At 37.5% G+C, this 20,945-nt stretch overlaps 1 protein-coding gene across 1 annotated transcript; it reads left to right on the top strand.

Moving 5' to 3' along the window:
- The first annotated feature begins 64 nt into the window (after nucleotides 1-64).
- LOC107587442 (endophilin-B2-like) lies at nucleotides 65-20,939 on the top strand. The gene is made up of 14 exons (XM_016275237.1): nucleotides 65-243; nucleotides 3,822-3,963; nucleotides 5,530-5,658; nucleotides 7,028-7,161; nucleotides 7,879-7,971; nucleotides 10,366-10,377; nucleotides 12,285-12,347; nucleotides 12,767-12,811; nucleotides 15,114-15,148; nucleotides 16,884-16,902; nucleotides 18,229-18,329; nucleotides 18,621-18,635; nucleotides 18,826-19,072; nucleotides 20,724-20,939. Exons 1-14 carry the CDS (start codon nucleotides 181-183, stop codon nucleotides 20,829-20,831), a joined length of 1,206 nt encoding a protein of 401 aa, XP_016130723.1. The 5' UTR covers nucleotides 65-180; the 3' UTR covers nucleotides 20,832-20,939.
- Nucleotides 20,940-20,945: the final 6 nt, after the last annotated feature.

Raw genomic sequence — 20,945 nt, 5'->3', positions numbered from 1 at the left:
TAAAATGAGCATTCAGCTCTAAACTAGGCTGAGTAGAGGATGGCTGATGTAACGGATGGTAAGCTCATTAAACTCCAGGTTGCGCTGTCGATTCAGCCTCGTCCTGCACAATCGATCCCGTTGCAGGGACAACCAACAAACTGATGTTGCTGAAACGCACACAGTGAAAACGCTGACACGATGGATTTTAATGTCAAGAAACTAGCGTCGGATGCAGGTGTCTTCTTCACTCGTGCTGTTCAGGTAGGAAATGGCCCAGTGCTTTCTGGTTACTTTACGGTAGTTGCGTTCAGCCATCAGGGACGTGCGTGAATTGAGTGGGATGGATGTACGCAGCAGCAGCAGCGGGCTCGAGTCAATGAATGAACCGCTTCGTTCTGTTGGCCTAAATCAGCCTTTACACATCCTTACGCGAACACTCAGAAACGTCGCTTTCTGTAGCCTAAATCTTAATGTATCTGTCATTGTTCAAGCGAACAATCCTTATTTGTCATGTTGCGATGATCTGTATTTTCCTCGCTATTGTAAGCCGATAGACGCAAGCCCAGCCCGTGTCCATTATTAATGACTGTTCATGTGACAGTCACCAGCTGAATTCTCACTCACAGGCGAAGCCCTGTTTACTACAGAACAGTTAATTATTTTTTTTTTTTAATGCTTGTTTAGGGATGCGCATGTTATCGTTTGTCAAAAAATGCTCAGTCTATTGAAATATAACGGAGTATAAAAATATACTCAGTTGTATAGCCTACTGCAGGGGTTTTCAACCTGGGGGGCGCGAGCGTCAGTTAATTCAGAGACGTTCCCTTGAGGATTTATGAATATGAGTTAACAAATCTTTAGCCATCTGACTCCCACTGCTAGTCGACAGTTAGAGCAGAGTTGGCTCGAGGATCAGTCACGCTCAGTGTTGCCAAGTCCGCGGTTTTCTCGCGGAATTGGGCTACTTTAACACTTGCCGCGTTTTGTAGTTTTGGGCTAGTTTTGAGTAGCAATTAGGCGGGTTTTGTTGTGAAAACCTGGCAACCCTGGTCACGTTTATTGACAGTGTAAGATGATTTACGGTTAACCGTGTCTGAAATCCAACCACGGATTGGCATGTTGTTATCTCAGAAACAGGCTCAGAAACAAAGTCAGAGAAAGTAAGTTGATGCGGCGCGGGGGGGGGGGGTGAACCCTGGCCTACTGTATAACAAAGACATTGGACAGTAAACAGGTTGATCATCATTGAAAGGGACAGATCACCTCAACATGAAAATATTGTCATCATCTCACCCATGTTTTTTTGAACCCGTATGACTATGCTTATGCTTATGCTTATGCTTATGCTGTTCATTTAAGCATAAAGTTTCTTTTCTATTAATTACAATATTTGTAATTGATTATCTAGGCTAATCCTTGAAACTGTAAGTTGTGACAGATGATATTTTCTATAAAATGTAAAAAAGGAAGATTATTTCTGAAGGATAAACATTTTTATATAATTAAAAAAAAGAAAGAATAAAAATCCAACAGTTTAATTTTATTGATAATTAACTGTTAACAGAAACCTTGCGATGATCCAAAACATTGCATGTAGTCAGAATTAATACAATTGAATCAAGAAACGTAGGGGTTCTAAAGTGAAAATCCTTATAAAGTACAACATCAGGTTTGGCATTTAAAAATTCAAAAATAATATTTGTTCAAAATACATAAATGGCATTGAAATACTGTTTTTTTGTGTAGTTATTTTTCTTTAGTGCATTCTATATACTCAGTATGTATACTACAGTATTATTTACACAGTGTGACATGCAGTATATTTTCAAGGCATTATTTGTCATATTCATATTCATGCCACATCCCTGGATATCATAAGATACTGTGCAGACACCTCTGTCAGTGTGAGGATAGCTGTGTTATGACCACCTGTATATTCTTGGCTCACGGATGACACATTCAAAGCTGCAGATGTAGAGGGAATCCTTCATGCTGAGTCATAGTGTGTGAATGTGATTTATGTCTTTTTCCCTGAATTGTATGTGCTGTCAGCAGGGGTCTTTCCTGTGTGTGAGTGAAATATTAAACACCAGCGCCATATTTTTTTCACCTTGTCAGAGGAAATCTTTGCTGCAGGTCCACCAGCCTGCCAGAAGCTTCCTGTTTATCAATGAGAGTCACAGGGCCCTTGTTCAGCTGTTAGTTACTGATCTTTAGCAACGGCTGACATTTTAGCCTGCATGTTTGGATATCAAGTGAATACCGACCGCAAAGGCACAAACAAGCCAGTGCCGTACGCCTGTCTGATCCTCTTTCATTTAATTCCAGTTTCTTTAACTGAAAAGACACAACAAGTCTGTTTGCCTTCTCCAGTCTGATTAAGCAGGTTAAAAAATTAAGCATTTAAAAAAAAAATGTTTTTAGTCTCTTGTGCTGGCAAAGGCTGCATGTGTTTGGTTATAAATGTTAATCAATCATATTGAGAAATATATTTTAAAATGTGTGTCAAAGCTGAATTTTCAGCAGCCATTACTGTAGTTTTCCATGTCACATGATCCTTCAGAAATCATTATAAAATGAAATAAACATTTCTTCTTATTATCAATGTTGATAACTGTTTTGCTGCTTAATATTTTTTGGGAAACCATGAATGATGCATTAATTTTTTTCAGAAGTCTTTGATGAATAGAAAGTTAAAATGTACAAAACAATCTTTTGTAACAACTTTACAGGCTTTATTGTCACATCTGATCCATTTAATGCAGAATAAATATCCTTGCTGAATAAAAGTATGATTTCTTAACGAAAAAAAGTTTTTACTGACTCCACAACTTTGAACAGTATAGTGTATAATTATTATTAAAATCACCATATTTAATAGTGGTGTAGCAAATTGACTTGTATTTTATTATATTGCCTTTTATTACATTATAATATTTCACACAGGTTTTATAATGAATAATGTAATCGTTTAACAAACAATGATTTAAAATTAAATCTAAATATCTATCATATAATGGTTTTAGGTTAAACATAATGTGTGTCACTGCAGGGCACATGTCAGTTATAACTATACCCATGCTTTTAATCCCATCAGATTTTTGGATTCAAATCTGCCATGTCCTGTCATTGTCTTTTTTTAGAAAATGACTTTATATTTTTGTTGCACTCAAAATTGATGTCTGATTTATAGCATTATTTGCTGCTTGATGTGAACTGTGAAACATTGTCTAAACATAAATACAGCCTAAGAGGGAATAGCATAATGCCAGCAAATCATGTGAATCGCTTTAAGAGTATGTCTCCTGTAGCAAATTGACTTGTATTTTATTATATTGCCTTTTATTACATTATAATATTTCACACAGGTTTTATAATGAATAATGTAATCGTTTAACAAACAATGATTTAAAATTAAATCTAAATATCTATCATATAATGGTTTTAGGTTAAACATAATGTGTGTCACTGCAGGGCACATGTCAGTTATAACTATACCCATGCTTTTAATCCCATCAGATTTTTGGATTCAAATCTGCCATGTCCTGTCATTGTCTTTTTTTAGAAAATGACTTTATATTTTTGTTGCACTCAAAATTGATGTGTCTGATTTATAGCATTATTTGCTGCTTGATGTGAACTGTGAAACATTGTCTAAACATAAATACAGCCTAAGAGGGAATAGCATAATGCCAGCAAATCATGTGAATCGCTTTAAGAGTATGTCTCCGTGTCTTGCTGAAAATGTTGAGTCTTTCAAGAGTACAAGATTACTGCTCATTCATTAACGGTTAAATCTTGTTTAGCAGACAGACTGAATTGTTTTTTATGATCTCCAGTACACAGAGGAGAAGCTTGGCCAGGCAGAAAAGACTGAGCTAGATGGCCACTTGGAGAACCTGATTGCTCGAGCGGACTGCACCAAAAACTGGACTGAAAAGATCTTCAGACAGACCGAGGTGCTGCTTCAACCCAACCCAAGTAAGAGTCTACATGGACATTATACGTTTAAAATGGTCTGTTGTTATTAGATATCGTTTGAAATGTGTGGTCTTGTCTCCTAAATGTTGAGCCCAAACAGAGGTCCTGTATGTTGAAAAAATGTCTCATGTTGTTGACATTTACCATTAACGTGATGAACAGGAACATCGCTTGACTGTTTGTTGATATCAGTCTGCTTTATTGTACAGGCAGCCAGGGAAATATGATGCCTAACAACCATCTTAAAACAGCAGTAGTGCTCAAGTGTCACTATGTCAGGTATCACATTATGTGAATGGATTGTATTGTCTTTGCACCCTTGATTTTTATTTTCTCTCTTCTTATTGCTATGGTAGTTTCACTAATTATAAGAGTCAACAAATGTTTTACAAGGGTGCTGAGATGTACAGTAAACTGGCATAACAGTTCAAATCTGAGCTATTAATCGTTACTGTGCTCTTGAGCAGGATATATAATTTATATTAATTAAATTCTAATAATTATATCAGAATAATTTCTGAAGAATCATGTGACACTAAAGACTAGAATAATGGCTGCTGATAATTCAGCTTTGCCATTACAGGAAATATTACAGATTTACTGTATTTTTAATCAAATAAATCCAGCCTTGGTAAGCATAAGAGACTTCTTTCAAAACATTAAAAAATCATACTAACTCCAAATGTTTGAACGGTAGTGTATGTCTAAAATTTTTTTGACATGAGTCAAAAATCTGCATTTGCAATTTATGTTGGCATTTCACAACTGAATAAACAACATGAAACATTTTGTATTAATACTCGTTCAGTTATAATTTCTGAATCATTGATGAGGCCACAGGTTTCAGATGCTTTAGAGCTCATCTTTGATGGCAGTACCTTTCATGTACGTATTTAAGCATTTGATGTAAGTGCAAGAGGTACTTATGGCCTAGTGATTGTGTCCTAACCTGTTCTTTCTAACTCTCTCCATGCTCCAGTTGACCAAACTGGTAAGTGTGTCTCTACTCCCCATGGCCTGTGCTTTGGGTTTTCAGTTTAATGACTGATGTTTAGTATTCGACCCAGTTGTGGCGCTCGCTCTTCTCACTGTTTTTGTTATAGTAGTACTATCCTTTTGCGGATGAGTTTGTTTGTCCTGTGGTTGTAGCCAGACACAAGTTTAAACACCTGTTCTCCAGTCATCTGATTATCTTAACCAGATCTGGTTATCAAATCTGTGAGGCCTCTTCAAATCAACACAGGGCATTGTGTTCATAGCTGGAATGATTTGTCAAAGACCGTTATTATATCACATTTTGCCATTACAACCCCACATGGGTTTTATGTTTTCATCTGTGATGTCTACATCAAAGACCTGTCTTTTTTTTCTTTCTTTTTTTTTGCTTTATGGTCTCTCGAAACAATGTTCCAAATATTACAATAAAAGTATTCTGAACATTTGTAAATGGTTGATGGACTGGATTGGTAAACATGATGGTGCAAAATGGTGTACTTGATTAAGTTTATTGGAGTAAACCTTGAATAAAGCTTGATGTCTTTCTTACTGATGTGAATCTTTGTTTAGGTGCCCGTATTGAAGAGTTCTTCTATGAGAAACTGGACAGAAAGATCCCATCCAGAACCACCAATGCAGAGCTGCTGGGACAGTATATGCAGGATGCTGCAAAGGAATTTGGGCCAGGAACTCCATATGGTTCGTACAACCAACAAGAACAAAATTAATATAATGCAGCTTTTTTTAAATGATTATTATTATTGTATTTTTTTAATTGGAAAGCACACAGAAAAGGGAAAAAGTTATTTTGTTAAGATAAAATGGCTACATATATCCTAACTAAGAAATAATAATAAGCAGTTTGCTCATAATCAAAAAGTATGCTTACCTACTAGAAGCCAGTGCATATCAATTTACTAAATTCACAAATTCTATAAACAGATTCTCATCTTTTTTTTATTGTTTATTTATTGACTTAATACACCATATGAGACCGGATTGCCGCTACCCATTCTCCCTTTTTCCTGTTTTTCCACTGTTTGGCTTCTGACATGACAAATGAAAAATGAAGCATTCCCTTTGTATTATTTTTGACCAGTATTATTATGTTGTATACTATGCTATGATTTGCAGTGCTATAGTAATGGAGGTCTCTAAATCAAGTTAATGTTTAGCTGCATGGTGTATGTCACTAGATGGCGCACTTCCTCTTTCTAAACAGGTTTGTTGGCAAGTGGGTCTTCATGGATGCTTATAGGTTAGAATTTACAGAGGGAAAGTGTATTATATCCTGTGTTTTTTTCCCTCTCAGTTATTATTTTATATTAGAACTTTATATATTATAATTATAACAATGCTGGTTGAAAAAGATTTATGAAAATCATACTCGTCTTCGATATGTCAACATTCCAAAACCCCCCCAAAAAAACATCACGACCACTACCAAGGTAAATACGAGATTATGATTGTATATTTCATTTACAGAGAATCAAAGCAGCATCAGAGCATCTGTCTAAACATGCTTTATGTGAGACCGAGTGTTTCATTCTGTGAGTTTAGGTCTCTGATTGATGAAGATACCTACATCAGTAACTAGTTGAGATGACTCAAAGACTGTTTTGTCTATAATCTGATCATCTTAATGTTCCACTTCCATCTGAATGAGTTAAAAGTGTGCAAACCAAATTATTTGAAGCAGTCAGTAATTCACAAGATGTTCTTGGTTAGTTAAACAGGTTTGAAAATGATTTGACAGGAAAATGTGAGACCGAGTGTTTCATTCTGTGAGTTTAGGTCTCTGATTGATGAAGATACCTACATCAGTAACTAGTTGAGATGACTCAAAGACTGTTTTGTCTATAATCTGATCATCTTAATGTTCCACTTCCATCTGAATGAGTTAAAAGTGTGCAAACCAAATTATTTGAAGCAGTCAGTAATTCACAAGATGTTCTTGGTTAGTTAAACAGGTTTGAAAATGATTTGACAGGAAAATATTGAAAATGTCATTGCAATGCTGAGTTGTACGTAATGTAGTGTTTTGGGAATGTTTTGCCTGTGTTGTTAGGTAGTACTTTGATCACTGTTGGAGAGTATCAGAGGAGATTGGGTGGAGCAGAGCGGGAATTCCTACAGACGTCAGCCATCAACTTCCTCACACCTCTGAGGAACTTTCTAGAGGGTGACTGGAAAACCATTTCCGTGAGTGAAATGTACAATCTCTGTCTCAGATGGTTCATCTCCATCTGATATGTAAACCAATATACAATGGCTGTTAAAATCTGCTAGCTACAAAATGATTGACTCCTGCACGTATTATTCACCTTTTTTGAAAGTGGATGACAATGGAGGTTTCGCACATTCAAATTACAAGTGGTTTTACATTTAAATCGTATACATTTGTCTTAAATGCATTTAGCTGAACCTTGGAGGGTTTTTTTTGGCTTTGATTGTGTTTTGGAATATGGTTAAAGTGTACTGCCGAATGTACTGACAAGCCTTTATGGTATCTAAAATATACTTTAATGTAATTTCTATTGGAGCTTGTATGTCATGTATTTTAATATATTTGTAATTAAACATTTGTATTGATGAAGTTATATATAAATACTACATTTAAAATTACAACCAAATACTTAACAAATGCTTAAGGATGTTAACATGTCAAAATAAGTGTACTTCTTTAAAGCACAACAAAAGATTATTTGATTTAAAATGTACTTTTGTACTTAAGAGTGTTAAGAAACATCATCATGAAAGTGTATTCTCTTGACAGGCTTAAGTGGCCTTTTATTTCATTAATATTATATTATCTTTTTAAAAATGTACTTTTAATATGTGAAGTACACTACAAGTGCACATTCAAGTACAATTAAGCACACTTCCTCTCTCACAAAAGTCTGTTTGTTCTGTTATCAGAAAGAGAGAAAGCTACTTGAGAACCGGCGTCTTGACCTGGATGTTTGCAAAGCTCGGCTCAAGAAAGCAAAGTTAGCAGAGGCCAAGGCTGCTGTAAGTTTTATTTTCTCTTATTTCTTCATCATCATTTTCACATGTCTTCCTCCCCTCATGTTCTTTCATCTCCTCCACTACCCTCTCATCAAGAACCACTTATAAGCTATTAAGCAGGATTCAGATCTCTAGAGCAGGGGTGTCCAAACTCGGTCCTGGAGGGCCGGTGTCCTGCAGAGTTTAGCTCCAACCCTAATTAAACACACCTGAACCAGCTAATCAAGCTCTTACTAGGCATAGAAACTTCCAGTCAGGTGTGTTGAGGCAAGTTGGAGCTAAACTCTGCAGGACACCGGCCCTCCAGGACCGAGTTTGGACAGCCCTGCTCTAGAGGGACATTTCAGGAAGTATGACCTAAAGCAAGGATACTTAATGTCTATCCCACAGCCACAAGCTTATAATTGACTCACAATCACAATTATGTTACTATGTCTCTTGCAGTGTGCAAACAAACAATGTGATGTGGCAAATCAAACACTGAAAGCATGAAAACAGACAGTTAAAGTGCCCCTATTATGCCATTTTTAAGGTTCCTAATATTGTTTAGGGAGTCTCCTACAATAGATTTACATGCATGCAAGGTCAAAAAATGCTTTCGTTTTCTCAAAATATGCATTTTATATTTTTCAATGATTTCTCAGACGATTCGTTCGAAGCAGTTCTAAGATTCAGTCTCTCTAAGACCCTTCTTTCCGTGAGCCTACTCTGCTCTGATTGGTCAGATGGCCCAGTCTGTTGTGATTGGTCTACCGCATACAGAGCGTGTCATGGAGCAGCATTTACTACACCGAGCCGTTGTTCACTGACAAGCTGTGCAAAATATGATCGTAGTTTTGCGCAGCTTATCAGTGAACAACGGCTCTGTGTAGTAAATGCTGCTCCATGTGAAAGCCCGCACGTGATGGAGATTTACCGCTGATTACAGAACCGGCTTTACTGGCAAGATGCGCATTAAATATCGCATGCGATTTATCATGCAGCCCTACACCTGTGCCATAGTTCCATATTTTGAACGCTCGACAGAGAATATAAACATCTATTATTTATCATACTTAAACAGGCTGTGATTCAGTGGAGCCAGCTGGTCCAAATAAACTGGGTACTGAGCCAAGAGCAAGCATTTTGTGAATACCGCGTTGAACTCGGTAAGATTAGAGAAGCAGTCATCGGTAAAATGAAGGGAACACACAAAAAAAAAAGATTGGGGTTGTACTGCTGTGGTACAGTGGAACATATTTAACCACTGATTCTTTGCAGCCTCATCTTTCGGAAATGAAAATTAAACTAATTTACTATCACAGTATAGGACACAGCGTCTTCTTGACATGAACAAGCTACAGTGTTTGTCGGCGGGGTCAAGTTGTTCGCAGCCGGCCAACGTAGAACATACATTATGCAAATGTATTACCCTGTGACGTGTAGCCGTCATGGAAGTGGGATTCGAGTTCCTGATGATTAGTTTAGGCTGTTCATAGTCGATTCTTTATTTTGGGAGACAATAACTATATTTATCATGCACTTTGGCTTTACAACTTTGCAAATCTTTTACATTCACATACAGCTACATTGCATACTGCATGAAAGGCAATATTGGAAATGGCATAGGGGCACTTTAACCACAAAATAAACTGCTTCCTAATAAGCATTTAACAAAGTATTTCTGAATGCTTCATTGGTGTGTAAATAAAATTTACGTTTAAATTCACCTTGACCAACTCATTCTGGACAATGAAAAAAGATTGAAAAAAAACAAAAAACAAATGGACAAACTCGTACTGTTTTGATGCATGAGGTGACAAAATATGAGGTTCATGTTAGATATCACTGTTATTGGGTAAAGCCAATCAGTTATCTGTAACACTTTATTTAGGTCTCACTGACTTAACGTTAGTTAAGTTAAGATATTCATGAAGCAGACCTGGGGTTCTGTCTGGGAAGCTCTGAGTCAGGGGGCATAAGCAAACATCCTGATGATGCAAATGACCCTGCTCATGACTTCTCTTTTCACTTAGATGTTTGCTTCTTCATTTTATGCCTTTCAGTGATTGAAGAATTTGTAGTTTACGCAGAGGGCTGAGTCACATGCTGTTTTATCATGTTTTCATTTCTTCTTTTCCTGCATAGTTGATATTGTTTGCTAATTCACTAATTAGGTGTGATTTCCCTCCTGACACTTATCAAGTATTACAGGGTTAATCTAAGGTCAGGAGGGCATACCCAGACTATTGTTACCTCTGTTCTAATCTCCAAGAGGAACCTGGATGTTTATTTGTCTGTGTGTGTGTGTGTGTTCAAGGAAACACAATTATCACTCCGTCATCATATGTGCTCTGTGTCTGATCTTTTCCATTTCCATGTATTCACTAATGCGTTTCTCTGTTGTCATTTGCGCAGTGTGAGGGAGATGTGAGTATCCATGTGTGTGTGTGATTTACTGCCTTTCATCCTTTGCTGCTTCCTGCAAGCAGTTCCTTGTACAGGCTTGATAGTTGACCAACTGTATCTTCCACCTCTGCAGTGCCTTGATAAAAAAAAATTCTTGAAATTCTTTCAAAAGTCAGTCCTTCTTGAAATCACAGTCACATTAAATGGCTGCATGTAATTTGTAATTCTTTTTAATGTACTGTATATTATAGAGCAGGGTTTCCCAACTGGATGTCCACAAACCCATGATGAAAGTGGAGGGGTTTTGTGAAATTCAAATGATAAAAATGGAAAAAAAGAAGCTAAGCTATTTTAAGTCAAAGATAAAAAAGCTTAATTGAAATAAATAGTGTGTATGTTTTTAGTGTGCATAATATATGTATATACACACACATACATATATATATATATATATATATATATTTGATTGTATGTATGTGTATATATACTATTACTGACTAATTTTATGTATCTCTGTTATCTATTGTATAAGAATCTGGTCCACTTTGGCTAATTTCAACAGCATTTAATATTTACAAAAGTAGGCCACATAGAGACCAGAGCATTGTGCTCTTCACGATACACAGCAGTGCAAAGGGTACAAAGAAAAAAAACATACAGTACAACTGTACTAAGATAAAACATTACTGTTTATAAAACTCCTGCAAAACAGTGACAAATTACAATTAATTTGTGACTTTTTATGGTAAGTAATGTGTACCTTACTTTAACCCTTAAAGGGTTAGTTCACCCAAAAATAAAAATTCTGTCATTAATTACTCACCCTTATGTTGTTCGAAACCCATAAGGCCCTGTCCCAAATCGCACTCTAAACCCTCGCGGTTTTCCTCTGAGTCCGCACTTTCGTGACGTAATGCCGCTTTTACTGTCGGGTAGAAGTCTGCTGTGGAGCTTGCCCCAGTGCGGGCTCCGCAGAAGTGCGCCTCGAGGGCACATAGCGGCCGCAAAGGGGGCGCTCGCGAGCACACTTTTGAACGCTAAAATGATGAATGGGACACCCTACGGTCTTGTGGACTTAACGGACACACGCACGCGGAGGTCATTGTAAGTTCGCAAGACCGAAAGTGCACATGAAGTGTTCCATTTGGGAATGCCACACTCCGTGTGGCGGTGCCACCGCTGACCCAGATCACGCCGGATCTGGGTCAGCGGTGGCGGAGCCACACGCTCACGTCATGGTACTGTCGTGAACGTGCATCCAAAGTGACGCAGTAGAGCCGAAAATGTGGAATAAAATCATTATTTTTGTTTTCTTTACGCAAAAAAGTATACCCGTAGCTTCGTAACTTTACAGTTGAACCACTGATGTCACACGGACTACTTTGTCGATCATCTTGGTACTTTTCTGGACCTTTAACGTGGTAGTTACCTTGCTGTCTATGGGAGGGTCAGAGAGCCCTCAGATTTCATCAAAAATATCTTAAATTGTGTTCCGAAGATGAACGAAGGTCTTACGGGTTTGGAAAAACACAAGGGTGAGTAATGAATAAAATAATTTTCATTATTGGGTGAACTAACCCTTTACGCACTAAAACAAGATTATCAGTAAAAACACCTGAAAAATGAAATGAAAAGTAATAGTAACAACATCTTAATAAATGATCATGCTTTTTGTTATTTTATTTTATTTTTATATTTTACTTAATTTTATCAAATTATTTTTATTTTGGTTTGGAGTGCAATGAAGTGATGCAAAAAATCTACTGCTACCGTCCTAATGTGCCTGTTTTTTGTGTGTGGGAGAGGTTACAGGCTGGTTTGTCAAGTGTTTTTGTTGTTGTTTTTATGTGAAAATAGTGTTTGCTGGGTTAGTTCATGTGGACACATGATTCTTTGTAAAACTCTGTTTTCCCCCCCTCCACCTGTAGGCTGCGCCTGACTTTCAGGAGACTAGGCCACGCAATTATGTTCTGTCGGCCAGTGCATCTGCGGTAAGAAGGCTGCAGACCCTTAGCATTAGAAGTCTTCCCCCACACATGCTCTCTTTTTCTCTCTATCTCTTTCTACATGACCTTTATTTCTACATACGATATTTCCCCACCAATATTTGCACCAACCCTTGTAAATTTAGACTAGCAGAATGTCCTCCTACAGTCCGTTCTCTGTGGGGGTGGTATAGCAGTATACGCTTATTGTGGATAAAAATTATCAGCTAAAGCAATTATTATAAACAAAAATTAATAAACAAGTCCCCATTATTACCCCTAAGAGCTTTTGAACCAGGTATCATCCTCTACCCTTTGCCATTACCTGGAATCTCGGATGGTTGAAATGTGCAGGTGATAGTGAGAAAATGGCCTCACTAAAACTTTTCCATCGTCCCACTCTCTTACTTTTTCATTCCACGCAGTGGGATAGTGAAGTTGGCGATTCATCTCTGAGTGACAGAGAAAAGGTTGTATGAACTTGAATCTGAAGTGAAGCCTTAATATGAAGCCCTCATAGAGTAGTGAACTTATAGACATGCGATATATATTGTGTGTGTCTTGTTAGCACAGCTCAGTGATGGACGGTTGCATCTCCTTTCAAGATTTGTCTGTGTTGTTGACCCATTATTTAACTCTAGTCCTGCTTTCCTCTCTGTCAATGTTGTGAGATGTCTTACATCTCCCGTCTTGCAGTGTTGTGTGCCTGTGTGCCTTTCCCTGGGTGTTTGAATAATGTTTTGGCGACAACTGATGCAATACATGTGTATTTAGTTGACTAGTCCCAGTAGTACATAATGCTGTTTTGTTGTTTGTATGTGTTCATATAGATATGTTATATACAGTAAAGCTCAAAAGTTTGGACACAGCTATTTTATTACACAACATTCTGGAATGTTCAATTCTGAAAAATCAAATTTTAAGCTTGTCTACATTTTTGACTGGTTTGAAATAATATTGAAATGTTATTGCACGAGTCTAAACACGAATATCCTCTGCGATTAACATTTGCAGTGGAATGCAGGGGTTGGAAAGCTTTGCTTTTATTCTTTCATTTTATTTAAAATATGTGTGTGTGATCACTTATTTTTCATTGTAGTTGTTGTGTCATTGTACATTTAAATAGGGTCTTGACTAGGGTTGGGTACGAAACCCGGTGCCAATATGGCAACGGTACCTACAGTGGATAAATACTTTTTTGCCCCACTGTATGTAACCGGTATGTACTAGAACGAATCAGAATGCAGGCTTCGGTGCCTCATTTCGGTGCCACGATGCCTGAGCGATCGATTGAAATATTTGTCCTGGTTCTCTGAAATGGACTTAAGACGCATGGCCGTCCCTAGGCCATTTTTAGCGGGGCTATAGCGATTAGCTCCATAAACTGTACACAAATTCATGATCGCCTCAGAGTCAGTCCTCTTTAAATTTCATACGAAAACGGCGGCAGACTTTTCGTCTCCTTCCCGTCTTTCAGCGCGCTGTTCAATCAGACGCGGCGGCACAGCGCGAGCGGACTCTAACATAGGACACACCAGGTGTGTGTTTATCGATAGATTGTTATAATATCTGTATCTGTGCAGTTCTTTGTCATAAATACAGTTTACAAAAGGTCACGAGAGAGCAATCGGTTTCCCATCTACTGTAAAGTTTTCGCTGACACCTCATTACACCACAGCTGTTTCCTCCAGCGGAAATCTAGACCTTGAGTCAAGTCAAGTCAAGTCACCTTTATTTATATAGCGCTTTTAACAATACAGATTGTGTCAAAGCAACTGAACAGCATTAATTAGGAAAATGGTGTCAATAATGCAAAGTGACAATAGTAAACACTCATTTTTCAGTTAAAGACAGTTCATCATTGAATTCAGTGATGTCAACATCCAGCTCAGTTTAAATAATATCTTTGCAATCAAGTCAACGATATCGCCGGAAATTAAGTGTCCCCAACTAAGCAAGCCAGAGGCGACAGCGGCAAGGAACCAAAACTCCACCTTGACACATATGAACGCTTACTTTATAAAACGATCATTTTGCTATTTTCATTTGAAAATGTAATATTTAATCAGAGCACACCTGGCTTTTTCAGAACGATGAGCTTTGTAAAAATCGACGCGTTTCAGAAAGGCGGGGCATAGAGGAGAAACAATAATCTACAGTATGTGGAAAATAATGTGTTTTTTAACTTTAAACCACATAAACACATTTCATTACACCAAATACACAAAATAATGTTCTTTTTAGCAACATCATATGACCCCTTTAATAATGACCCAGATCATGAAATACGTTTATTAGCCTTGGAGTAAGGGAAGCACAACTCGGGAAATGAGAGCATCCAAGAAGCATGTGAATGCTATGTATATTTATTTTTTATATTTTTAATGTTATCCATCATTTTTTTTTATGTGGCTCTTTTTTAAAAAGTATCGGTTCAGGCACCGGTACCGTTTTAAAAGTATCGATTTGGCACCGGTATCGTAAAAAACCCAGTCGATACCCAACCCTAGTCTTGACATTATAGAGGGTTCAGGAGCCTGTGCTGCCCATGTGTCTGATTACATTAGAATGTCTCTTTCAATCTTAAGATCCCATGAAGTGGAACAGTTTTTTTTTTTTTTTTTTTTTTTTTTTTTTTTTTTAATGTAATTTCCTTAAATTTTCATGGGAAATGTAGTTAGTGTTTTTTATTTGGGTCTGTATTTGTAAAGAGAGGGTTTGTGTTATGTTGTCTTCATGGTTCTTCTCTTGTCGTTATGCTGCATGTTCCAGCTGTGGAGTGAGGAAGTGGATAAAGTGAGTATCAGGCAAGATCCACTTCTTCCTTTGCTGCCTTTGTTTCCTTTGTTCTAATGGGGCAATGTGTAATATTTTACGTAATAAATGTTTGCATAATAACAGATGTAATTCATGTGAACAATGATAGTTTTCTGCTCCCTCTGCTTGTATTTCTATCTGTACTGATTTCCATCTGTCAATCTTTAAGAAGAAAATCTGACTTAACATTTCTAACAAACAATACAGATTTCAGCAAGTCTTAAATTCTTCTCACATTACAATGACTACAATGTTGAGAATGTTGGATATGAATCGAACATCATAATATCTGGCTGTCCAGACATATAGAAATATAAAGCAGTAAAAATGTGCTCTGAAGAAATGTTAAGAAAGCTATTTAAAAAAAAAAATCAAGGCAACATGGTCATGATTTATGAGTGAATACATTTACCTTTAGCCAAAAGAGACGTTTTTGTTACAGCATGCTACAAAACCCAGCTGTTTCTTTGTGTTTTCTGCTAAATAGTGCTTGGTTAGCAAGAAATGTTGCTTTCATCATTTCATCCTTATTATAAATGTTATAATAAATGTTACATTTTAGAATATTTACAAATGACATGCACTTTACATGAAGAAACATTGAAAGTATATTATTTGTCTGACCTTTATGATCTCAAACAGCTCATTTAGCCTACTATAAACAGTTCTGGTGTCTGCCTGTCAGTAAGTTTACATGTGCACCAATAATGTGATTATTTCCAATAATCAGAGCAAGGACTTAATCGCTGTGAGATGTTTACATGACACGAGCAAACCTCACTCCAGTTTACATGCAATTTTCATTATTCTGAATATTCGCTACATGTTACATATGCACAAATGATGAATTCATACACTCGGCATGTTACTGGCCATTGTCCACTTGCATCAAATGCAAAATATGACTACCGACGTATTGGAAGGTTATTTGGCGCCGCGATGAACATCGCAATGTCACAGAGTTCTGTTATAATCAGGGTTGGGAGGGTTACTTTTAAAATGTATTCCGTTACAAATTACTTCATTAAAGAAGTATTCAGTAACGTAATCCAATTACCACAATATAAAAGTAATGTAATCTGATTACTTCAAGTTACACTTGAATTTTAACACTAACACTAAATTTTAGCTAACGATGATTTCAATGCTAGTCGGACTCGTACCTGCAAATGTTCAAGTTGGTTGAGTAGCCTTTATTAAAGCAAGAGTCTTCTTGCATAGCTTACGCTGTACAACTATGTTATTTCCTTTATCCTCTTGAAAACAAAATAACTGTGAAATTTCCAGACATGAAAACGTTTTTCACAGCAGGAAGCATCGTAATTAATTTACTGAGAATAGTTGTAGACGGGTGTTACTTGCGCACGCACGCACCAGCAGGCGGCTTAGGTGAGTCAACATGTGTCAACAGAACCAGGAACTGATGAAGCAGTGTTAAATATATAGCGTTATGTCAAAATACTCATTTATTTAATTTTAAATTAAAAATGGCTGCAACACACTTAAAAAAAAAGTTGGGACAGAGGCGTGTTTACCGCTGTGTCACATCAACTTTCCTTTTAATTACACAGCTTAATTGTTTAGGAATTGATGATACTAATTGTTAAAGTTTTGCAAGCAAACTTTTCGTCCAATCTCGCTTGATACAAGACTTCAGATGCTCAGCAGTCTGTGATCGTCACTGTCTGATTCTCCTTTGCATGACTGGTTGGACATTTTCAATAGGAGACAGATCTGTGTGCCGGTCTAGCACATCCACTCTGTGTCTACGAAACCACGCGGTTGTAGCACATGCAGAATGAGACCTGGCATTGTCTTGATCTAATAACCATGGACTTCCTGTGAAAGATGTCATCTTGATGGCAGTATATGTCTCTGTACATATCAATGGTATCTTTGCACATATTCCACCATGCCGTTTGCTCTGCTGCAGCCCCATACCATGACAGACATTTGCTTTTGCATCTGTCGCTGGAAAAAGTCTGGATGGTCCCTTTGCTCTTTGGGACTGAGAACTTGACGTCCATTTTTCTCAGAAACCAGTTGAAATGTGGACTCATTTCACAGCACACATTTCCACTGCCTTTTTGACTATCTGAGATGAGCTCTGGCCCAGAGAACGCTGCAGCATCACTGCATAGAATTGGTGTATAGTAATCCTTCTTCTAGAGGAACAGAGATTGAAGTTGCATTTATTGATAAAGCAGCAGACTGTGTTACGTGACAGCGGTTTTACAGAAGTACTGTGGCTATATTTAACACCGAAGCATGACGGCTAACACACATTCACTGGAGGTTTCATGCCTTGCCCTACACAGACTGAGATTTCTCTGGATTCCCTGAATCTTTTCACAATATTATATATGCTAGTTGGTGAAATACCTAAATTCTTTGTGATTTTGCATTGAGAAATGTAATAAAAAAAAAAAAATGTATTTGTTTGACACTTCTTTCATGAAATTTGGCACATGAAAGTGATGAGCCATGATCAAGACTGAGATGCTCTTTTTATACCCAAACATGACACCCTCGCCAATTACCAATTCACCTGCTTACTGTAAACCGTTTCAAAACAGTTTAATTAGGATACTCTATAACCTTTTCACTTTTGTTTTGCCTCCGTCACAACGTTTTTGGAGTGTGTTGCAGCCATCAAAATCAAAATTTGTTTATGTTGGTAAGTGAAAACTTTGGAAGTCTTTTGCAAATTAAATTAAAGTTAAAGAGAAAGAACAAATCGCAGATTCTTGATTTTATTGCATTTTACAAAACTTCCCAACTTTTCTGGAATTGGGGTTGTGGTGTTGAGCACTACTGTAAGGTTAACCGTGCCTGGTTTAAATGTTTGAAAATGACTAACAGTGAAACCATTAGAAATTTAGAAAAGTTATCAAGTGTAATCAGTTACATTACTTTAATAAAGTAATTGAAAAAGTTACACTACTTATTATACAGTGGGGCAAAAAAGTATTTAGTCAGCCACCGATTGTGCAAGTTCTCCCACTTAAAAAGATGAGAGAGGCCTGTAATTTTCATCATAGGTATACCAAATTTTGCAATTCCATTGCAGGTGAACCACTTGCGCTGTCTGCATGAGTTTGTGGAGGCCCAGGCTGCTTATTACACACAGTGTCACAAGCACATGCAGGATCTTCAGAAAGAGCTGAGCAGGTGAGAACTTCAGTGAGGTGCTGCAAACTCCAAAATAAACATAAACAGCCATTTGTTCTTCTGTCCTAGAGCGACTGCAGTCAAATAAGACCATGTTCTACAGGAAATGCATGACAGTTTAGTAACTTTAGTCTATTTTTGATATAGAGAGATGTGGCAAAACGAGATGTGAGTAACAAGGGGTTTGCCTAACACATTCCCCTTTATGGCAACTGCTTTTCTAGTGAAGAAAATCACAAGATCAACTTTGAGCTGATGTTTTTTTTTCTGCTTTTTCTTTCCTGTTCATAGTGCGAACGGAGATACGTGAGTAACTTTTTCCATCACACTGAAAAAGGAAGAAAGTTTGCCCACTAAATTTAAGCAATTACATTCATGTGACTGAGAAATTTTCCTTCTTTCACTTTTCATGTAATATCTGTGTCATGAGTGAGCAACAGCTAAATAATTATATTTATTCAGACACACTGTGTCCATGGTTTTGAATCTGTTCCAGGTTTCCTAACGCTTTTGCTGTGAACGCCTCCACGTCAGGGGTGTCAGCAGACCCTTCTCCCCTTTCCACTGCCACCCTACCTGGGACTTCTCCACCTAGTCGTTCCCCAAACCCCTCCAATGCCCTTGAGTCCAGCACGCTGAAGATTGAGGAGGTGAAGCCTCCCGCCACTGGCACTCGCAAGGCCAAAGTGCTGTATGACTATGATGCTGCAGATACAAGTGAACTTTCCCTTCTCGCTGATGAGGTAGGACATGAGAAAGTCTGTTTTTCCTCTTTAACAGTCAGTAACATTCGTTATATCAGTATTAGGGATTTTAGTATGTACTGTAATGAGAATGTATTTTATTTAAAGGGGTCATATTATGCTCTTTAACAAAGTCTTGATTTTGTTTTGGGGGTGTACTAGAACAGGCTCTCATACTAGGTTGTTCGAAAAACACATTATTTTTCACATATTTTACATTATTACAACACCTCTCTCCCCAGTCTGGCATGAACGGCTCGAATAGTTCCTGTATCAAATGAAGGCCCGCCTTCCGAAATACGAAATGTGCTGTGATTGGTTAGCTGGGCCAGTGTGTGTTGTGATTGGCAGCACTCGGCGTGTTACACACAGTGTAAATATTGCGTCAAAATGGCTTGGGAAAGCTAGCGTGTTTCTGGCATAGTGATAACCATCAAAAAATGCCTGAAGACTCGCACCGTGTCTACACCAGATGCGACAAAATACTATAGAACCCATAATCTGTGATGCGGCCTACATTGGATGTGGCGCAGCACAGCACAACAAATCCCCGACAGTAAACTGATGCCTCATTCTATTTATGACGTAGGCCTACTGTTTGACAAAGTACAAATGATTTGCAATGGTCACTTTGTCGCATCCAGTGTGGACAGCCTCAAGCTGTTGGCTTACCTCCGGCCTTTTTTTCATAATTTATTTGTTTAATTTTTTTGGCTAGTAGAAATTATGAATGGCTGGTAAAAAATTTAGTAGCCGAATTGGCTGGTGAGTGAAAAAGTTAATTTCAAACCCTGGTGATAACACTCGTTGCCTTCTCTAGTGCAGCTCAACCAGGTCTCGTCCCATTCGTCGATCTTTGTGATATCATAAATCCCGGAAAATATGCGTTGTAGTTCAAACGAGTCGTTCGTTGTAGTTTTTGAAAAGTGATTTCTGTTAAATAAAATATCTCCTTTTGAAGTGGACTTTGAGCTTTGTATAACTTTGCAGATCTTTTTTATGTTCAAACAGCAACATTACAGACTAACTAAAGTTGAAAAAGTGAAAAAGCATATTAAACCCCCTTAAGCTTAACTACTGAACTACTTTTTGGGAAATGTTTACCCGTAGTGTAAACTACGGAATCTGTGTAACTATTTAATTTGAAATATATTTTATTAAAGAGTATTGTTTTTATTATAAGTATTTGTAATGTAGTTATTATAAAAACAAATAATATATATTTTATTTTCTAATCCTTCTCTCTTTAGTTTAAGCTACAGTTGACTTACAGTCTCTGTGACATTGCCTTTTGTTTAATGAAATGGGCTGGTAACCTAAAGGTTTTAAGTTTGAAACTTGTTTATAAACCATCGCAATTGTCCCCATATGCAAGTCTGCCAGACAATGTCATATGATTCAGCCTCACAGACCTGCCTCTGTAATACACGCCTACAAAACTCAATCCTCAAAAGATGTCAGAGGGGTGCCTGCAGATGTGTATTTGTTAATACATGTCTGTTAACCACTGTTTATACATGTCAACTGTTACAGTATATCTGAATGTAGTGAATGCTTTTGGAAGACTGTGCCCATTGCAACACAATCAGCCCACATCAAAATGTCTACTTCATTTTTTTCTTTCTCTCTGTTTCTTTCTGTTATTCTGTAGCTTATTACTGTGTACACGGTGCCCGGCATGGACCCGGACTGGCTTATTGGAGAGCGAGGCAACCAGAAAGGCAAAGTGCCTGTCACATACCTGGAGCTCCTAAGCTAGACGCAGCCTCCTCTTCACAAATACAGAGTCACACTGAATTATGCATGAACAAGTACTCAAGCACTCATGAACACTCAGTGAATTTACCTGGTTTCATTCTATTTAGTTCCCCCC

The sequence above is a fragment of the Sinocyclocheilus grahami genome, unplaced genomic scaffold (assembly GCF_001515645.1).
Source record: "Sinocyclocheilus grahami isolate Dianchi unplaced genomic scaffold, SAMN03320097.WGS_v1.1 scaffold92.1, whole genome shotgun sequence".
NCBI lineage: Eukaryota > Metazoa > Chordata > Actinopteri > Cypriniformes > Cyprinidae > Sinocyclocheilus > Sinocyclocheilus grahami.
Note: the sequence above shows the minus strand (reverse complement) of the source record. Positions and strands in the feature narration are given on the sequence as shown.

Bases quoted from the DNA above. Each gene is read 5' to 3' on its own strand.
- LOC107587442 (XM_016275237.1), top strand. From the start codon at position 181: ATGGATTTTAATGTCAAGAAACTAGCGTCGGATGCAGGTGTCTTCTTC. The intron at 7,162-7,878 runs GTGAGTGAAATG...TTCTGTTATCAG, and splicing joins GTGACTGGAAAACCATTTCC to AAAGAGAGAAAGCTACTTGA. The intron at 12,812-15,113 runs GTTGTATGAACT...TGCATGTTCCAG, and splicing joins CTCTGAGTGACAGAGAAAAG to CTGTGGAGTGAGGAAGTGGA.